Source organism: Kryptolebias marmoratus, linkage group LG10 (genome assembly GCF_001649575.2).
Source record: "Kryptolebias marmoratus isolate JLee-2015 linkage group LG10, ASM164957v2, whole genome shotgun sequence".
NCBI lineage: Eukaryota > Metazoa > Chordata > Actinopteri > Cyprinodontiformes > Rivulidae > Kryptolebias > Kryptolebias marmoratus.
Window position 1 is genome coordinate 20331858 of NC_051439.1, and position 6763 is coordinate 20338620.

The window sequence follows — 6763 nt, forward strand, 5'->3', positions numbered from 1 at the left end:
AATATTGTTGTAACTCCTAATGTGACTTTAACTTTCTCCTCTTCAGGAATGCCAATCTTCTGAATGTGGCAGAATGTTCACTTGAGCAGAAGAAAGTCCTGTATGAGATCAGCAACACCTCCTTCAGTTCACTACGTGACAATCCAAGAGACTTTTACAATCTAATTAAAGGCTACCTAGGTGAGAATACTTGGATCTACTATTTCTAGCTCTTTATTAGAGAACTGTTCTCTAAATTGGTTTATCTTTCCATGCTGTTAGGTGGAGCTCCTCTGATGGACATTGTAAAATTATCAACGCAGAACATCAACATGGACGTTGATGTCTTTAGAAGTCTGGATCCTAATGTGATAACTGTAAGTATACATAATGAGGAAAACAGCACGGCATAATGCTTTCACTGCAGTAATGTCTGTTCAGTGGTTCAGTGAGAAGATCCACTCTGCTTCTTTTTGGGTCTCTATATTCACACAAGGTCATGGGAAGTGTGGGTGTTGAGCGTGCTACAGCACCTTCTGTAGATGCCTGAGGAAATATATAAGAGACTAAACATGTTTTTCTAGTGCTTCATTTGTTTTGTAAATCTGAGCTATAAACCAGCTCAGACACATTCACTCAGCACCTTGGAAAGTTAAACTACACAGTCCAGTGCCATTTACAACGCTGTCTAAATCTGTATTGCTTCGAAGAAAATGATTAGGACCGGAATTGTAACATAAATGCTACTAGGATAAGAGACTACAGTAGTTTCTGCTTTTTCTACACAGGGTTTGACTGTGACCGACGTCCTAGGCCTCGTGGGTGACCAACTACAAGATCTGAAGCTGTTTGAGAACGATACTATGATTCAGACGTGGGTGAACCTGCAGCTGCAGTCAGATCTGGACAAACTGGGTGTGGGTCTCATGACCAACAGGACAACTGCAGAACCCAGCACAAGCTCCAGTCCGGGCACTGCAACTAGCAATGAGGCCACAGTGCAAGGTAAAAACACAAAGCTTCTGTGTGTGTTAAGTGACATTACACTTACATTACACATTACACTACCACCCCTTTGATTCGACACAGCCATTTGCATTTGAAGAACAGAAGGTTTTGTGACGATATCACAACTGTTTTATCTTGATTCAGGAAATGAGGATTGTTGGTTTACTGCTGTCTTGACCTTCTTATTTTGAGGAAATAGATGAATGTGTGGTTACACACATTAAAGCAAAAATTTTTGCACAAAGCAGCATTTAGCTTCATAGTTACTTTAAACAAGTTGGTATTTACATAAAGTCACAATATGTTAGTTTTACTGTATCACTTTAGAAACATGCCACAGCTTGTATAATTATGCCTGTCCACTTAACTAGTATACTACTTGGTAAACCTCAAACTAGAGATATTCTGCTCAAAGCAGTATTGATCTTTCAAAACAGAAGTACTGCAGTGAGATATTTTGATGCCTCGCAATCACATTAAAACACAAGTATATTCAAAATATCTTTAAAATAAAGAGCAGACAAAATTTTCAATAGATCCTTTATTGTAATACATAACAGTGCCTTCCTGTTTCTTTACCTTTTATTGTTCCCATGCAAAGCAGATGCTGCCTTATTTATTTGAATGAGAGGCTTTGAAACACTGAACCATTTCAACACCTTATATCGACTCTGTGGCTCAGAAAGCTTCAGTTTCTGTCTGAGGTTGTTCAATTCAGGTGATTTACAGCCACAAGAGGGCGCTAACTCTCTGTATCTCCTCTCATCTGCAGGAACCACCAGCAGCCCAAAGACAACACAAGGTGAGTGCATATTTTCACTCAGTTCGATTCTACTCTTTTGACCAGATTTCTCTTATTTATTTAATTTTTTATGTGGAGTTCTGCACAATATTTTTCATATAAGTCATGATAATTTAAAAAGCGGATTGTTGAATCCTAAACGTGTCTGATTTCCAGCTTCGTCCACGAGTGGAGGACAGAAGGTTGGACCGTCTCCAACATTTGTGGTCTTGTCTGTTTTGCTGACGGCTTTGTTGCAGATTCTTCGACTACCAGCTTAAACCAAACCATGACTTCAGCAACTCAAAAACCAACAATGATTCAGTCATTTTTTTCTTTAATTTTCACATGTTGATTTTTCTCTTTAGATCTTTTTTTTGTTTTGTTTTTTTGTTTTTTTGTCAGTTTAATCAGTGGTAAGTTGTAAAATCATGTAACTTAATTTATAACTAATTTATAAAAGATCAAGCTTGTTAGAATGTTGTGTTTTGATTTATTGATTTGATTAACTGTAACTGATATTTAAGGTTAAATATATTAAAAACTAAATAACTAAAACTTTTAACTTTGTTGTTGGGTACTAAACTATTTTCTAAGTAAACTGCACAAAACTCAAGGTTTCAGTAAAATGTAATATGCTTAATATGTATTGATCTGAAAAGTTGAAACTGCTGTTATCCAGTTAAATATATGAAACACTGTAGTGCATGTTTGCTTAAACCTTTAAACCTAAAATATCTTAAACTATAATCCTTTTCTTTGAATTAATAAATTTTCACTATTGCATCTAAAATTCTTGTGTGTTGTCTTTCTGAGCAGCCTCTGTGAACATATATGCTGAAGTTCTGCACCATGCGTGATAACAAACAGTTTTAAATATTTATGGCCAATACTTTAAATTAACTTTAACCAGGTGTCTTGCAATAGTAAACTGAAAATTGTGTTAGTGCATACTCTAGTTTTTTTATTGTTTTTTTGTTTGTTTTGTTTACCATTATGCACACAGCTGTGAGGTCTAAAGTTGTTTCCAAAGATTTCCTTATCTTTGCTGGATAAAATTTTTTTTAGAACTTGCTGTTCCGTTTAAAATATTCAGAGTTTGACTGTGACCAACGTCCAAGGGCTCATGGGTCAAAATGTGCCAGATCTGAAGCTGTTTGCAGCTGCAGGTTCACCCAGTTCTCAATCAAAGTGTCATTCTCAGTCAGACCTGGACAGACTAGGTGTGGGTCTCATCACCACCAGGACAGATCCAACTACTGCAGCACCTAACTCAAACATGACTGAAACCACTGTTGGGACATCTGGGCAGAATACTACAGATGCTCCTGTGACATCCGGGCAGAATACTACAGATGCTCCTGTGACATCTGGGCAGAATACTACAGATGCTCCTGGGACATCTGGGCAGAATACTACAGATGCTCCTGGGTCATCCGGGCAGAATACTACAGATGCTCCTGGGACATCTGGGCAGAATACTACAACTGATGCTGTAACAGGAACACAGGGTAAAAATATGCTTATTTATTATTTGTAACAGTTTTTTCAAACTTTATTGCAGTCTCATTTTAAAGCTTAGGGCAGCTTAACAGACAATTCAACATGGCTGCTAATTAAAAACCTTACTAATTAAACAGGTTTACATACTACTGGTTAAGATTTAAAAGGCTGGTATACACTTCAGTTTTATAAACAGTGTCTCATATTTTATTCCGTTTATCAGAGTAAATATGTTTTTGCAAATAAGTATGAAAGGCAGGTACAGTGTTTATTACCCCTGACTTTCTTACAATTAGGTTGTATTAGTACTCTCCTACAAAGTGTCTTCTTTTTCTTCTGTTCCCTTTTCAGGGGTCACCACAGAAAGTCATCCTCCTCCATCTAACTCTGTCTTCTGCTGTCCTCTGTCCAACTTCCTCCATGTCCTCTCTAACTGCATCCATATATGTCCTCTTTGTCTCCATATACCCACGGTCCCTTCTCTGCACATGTCCAAACCATCTCAGTCTGGCCTCTCTAACTTTATCTCCTAGTCCTTCAACCTGTGCTGGACCTCTGGTGACCTCATTCCTAATCCTGTCCATCCTCATCCCTCCCAAGGAGAACCTCAACACCTTCAGCTCTGACACTTCCTGTTCTGTCTCCTGTCTTTTTGTCAGTCCCACTGTCTCCAAACCATACAACATAGCTGCTCTCACCACTGTCCATCCCTGTCTTTTACAGTCAACTCAAATGTAACTTTTAAAATGGACTCAGTACTTTTTTAAAATAGGCCAAAATACTGTACTTTATTAAAAAAGTACAGTATTTTGACATTTACAAAAAGAGAAAACAAAAACTGCAGCTTCCTGTCAAACTATCCAATAGTTTAAAATTAAACACTTATTTTGTCATTTTGTAAACTCTGTTCCTTAATTTTGCAAAAAGTTATGGAACAAGGAAAAAGTTCTGAGCATTCATAAGACACCCAGTAAACTTTCTGCAATGCAGACCAAGACTGAATGCAACTGGAAACAGTAGAAATGATGTACGCACACGTGACAGACGTGACATTATGAGCCCTAACAGGTCAAATGATGCACTGATCTACTGGAAAAATCTGCATCTTAGCATTTAGAGTAGTGTTACTTACCTAATATAAAGTAAAACCAATGGTTTTTTTTTTTACAAATACAAAAATATGCTATTTTCTAAGTGTTTGTTTTTTAGTTTTTTAGGGGAGGGTTTCTCAGGTATTCACATCATGATTTTTACTTGAATCTTTTTGGGAGCATGCTTTAGGGAGTGGTCAATCTGATATAGACCAGGTAATCAGCCAAGTCAATCAAATATGTTGTTATTTGAATCATTTATTTTTACTCTTATGTTTTTGCTCTATTAAATCAAGTTTTGCACACATATTGTAGCTCCTCCCAGGAAGGCTTTAACATCATCTTGCATGATTTTAAATTCAATGTTTATCTTTTGTGTAATTTGCATTGACTTGATTTAATCAGCAGTTGGCATTGGGTGCAATTAATATTTTATTTAACAATAAATTCTAAATTCTAGTCAGCACCTGCATACAATTTGTGAAAAACTTTTTAAAATAACCTTTTCCTCCATATCTGTTTGCAGATTTCATTGCAGTAATGTGCTTTTTCTGCTTCCTTCCATCTCTGTACATTAAAGAATATTATCTCTGTGTTTACATTAGTTATGTTAAAGAACAATTGCAGATGGAGCATCTCAGGTAGCTGATTTGAGTGCATCTTCCTCTGTCTTCAGTGATGTTGGGCTTCCAAAGCAGGAAGTTCATTTGTAAGGTAAATCAAATTTTTATTCTGGAACTTGGACTTTTAATTTGAGATCACGTACTTTGTCATGAATATCTCGCTCCTGTCTCTTTCAACGGGAGCATGACAAGAGTCCTTCAGTAGCCAGACATCATCGGCTGTGAGTGGACAATAATTTGGATTTTATCAAAGAAAGTGCTCTACAGTGTTACCCCAGTGCTAACGCAACAAGTATAGGAAGCATCCAGATATCCTTCTTCCAGAGTACCAAAAAGACCAGCACAGTAAACACTGGACATTCAAGAACAGCTGGTATAAGCGTTCCCCTAAGCAATCCCTAACATTTACAATAAAAATGAGAAAAGTACTGTCTAACAAGAAGTAAAAAGTAGCTTTGAGCCAAAATTAGTTTTTGGAAGGCTCTGTAACTTTTGATGGGAACTTCTCTGGAAATCATTCAAGAGAGGATTTAACAAAATAAAGCTCTCTGTATGACTGAACTAACAATTGCAGTTAATAACTAGGATGTGTTTATCTATTTCTTCCTTCACTCAACCACTAGATGGAAATGTAGTTCCAAGCCCAAAACTAGGTAACCTAAATAAATCTGTATAAGCCTTTTGAACCAGAGCTCAACCACAACTGGAACATCTGGTTTTAATTATTCCTTTGAGCATTTATATCCCAATATTGCAGTAATCTTTCATCTTCCATGACTGTTACCCAACAACTAGACAAACTTGTCTGGCTAAACAATGATGCCAGAACAGCAGTCTAATAATGCTGATCATTCATAATGTGCCAAACAGCTTTATTGTCTGTAACATAACTGTTCAGTTATGAAAGATGAAATTTTAAGATAAAAAATGGTGGAGTCAGTTTTAGTCCAAGAAATGTTTTGGTTGAGTAATGTGGTTCGTTACTTTGAGTAAAACAGATGTTTCAGAGGTGTAGCTGTTTGGCAGATTCTCCTCACTGAGATGAGAAGAAGTAAAACTGTGGCAGGACTGAGAAGATCATTCATGATCCCCTCTGGTGTTCTCAGTCTTTTTCTGTTCAGCTCTCCCTAAAATAGGAAGCCATATGCTGTGAGGAACTCTGCTTTTTTCAGTTTAAGGAGAACATTGAGGCACTGTGTGGCCGTCTCAATGACAGCGAGGCTTTTTGGCATAGGTTGAGTTGTGAGGCAGATGATTCCACATTTAACTCCTCTGAGAAATGAACCACAGATGATTACAAAAGGTTTGATTTGGCCCTCCTGAAGTCAGTAATAATCTCTTTGACTTTGTGTGTGCTGAAAGAGTGATTGAACATTTGGCATGTGCTTGGCAGCATCACCACCTCATTTCTTGAAGTTGACTCATACTTGTTACTTAGGAGACTTGGCACTTTGTACATTCAGCAAACTCAATAACATAACTAGTGTCATAGAGAGGAGACCAGTCATGTTTTAGGAATGTGAACAAAGCGTTAGCAGTGTGAACTGTAATGATGCTCATTAATTTGCTGCTTATTGTTTGTGTGAAGAAGCAGCTGCTATTTGTTCAGTTTTGGCTGTGACAAGATTGTACTGAATGACAAGCTGAACTCAATTAAGAAGTTCTTGGCATATATATATATATATATATATATATATATATATATATATATATATATATATATAATCCCCTCAGCGAATGTCTCAGACAGTGGGGAACAGAGGACGAGGTGCTGGAAG

The 6763-nt window shown here is 37.1% G+C and overlaps 1 protein-coding gene across 1 annotated transcript; it reads left to right on the top strand.

Annotated features, from left to right (window-relative positions):
* The first annotated feature begins 20 nt into the window (after positions 1-20).
* Positions 21-2561, top strand: LOC108228656 (mesothelin-like protein). Its single transcript, XM_017404245.3, has 5 exons — positions 21-180; positions 262-356; positions 768-984; positions 1760-1789; positions 1946-2561. The coding sequence occupies exons 2-5, from the start codon at positions 276-278 to the stop codon at positions 2047-2049; spliced, it is 432 nt and encodes a 143-aa protein (XP_017259734.2). The 5' UTR covers positions 21-180; positions 262-275; the 3' UTR covers positions 2050-2561.
* Positions 2562-6763: the final 4202 nt, after the last annotated feature.

Bases quoted from the DNA above. Each gene is read 5' to 3' on its own strand.
- LOC108228656 (XM_017404245.3), top strand. From the start codon at position 276: ATGGACATTGTAAAATTATCAACGCAGAACATCAACATGGACGTTGAT. The intron at 357-767 runs GTAAGTATACAT...TTTTCTACACAG, and splicing joins TGGATCCTAATGTGATAACT to GGTTTGACTGTGACCGACGT. The intron at 985-1,759 runs GTAAAAACACAA...TCTCATCTGCAG, and splicing joins CAATGAGGCCACAGTGCAAG to GAACCACCAGCAGCCCAAAG.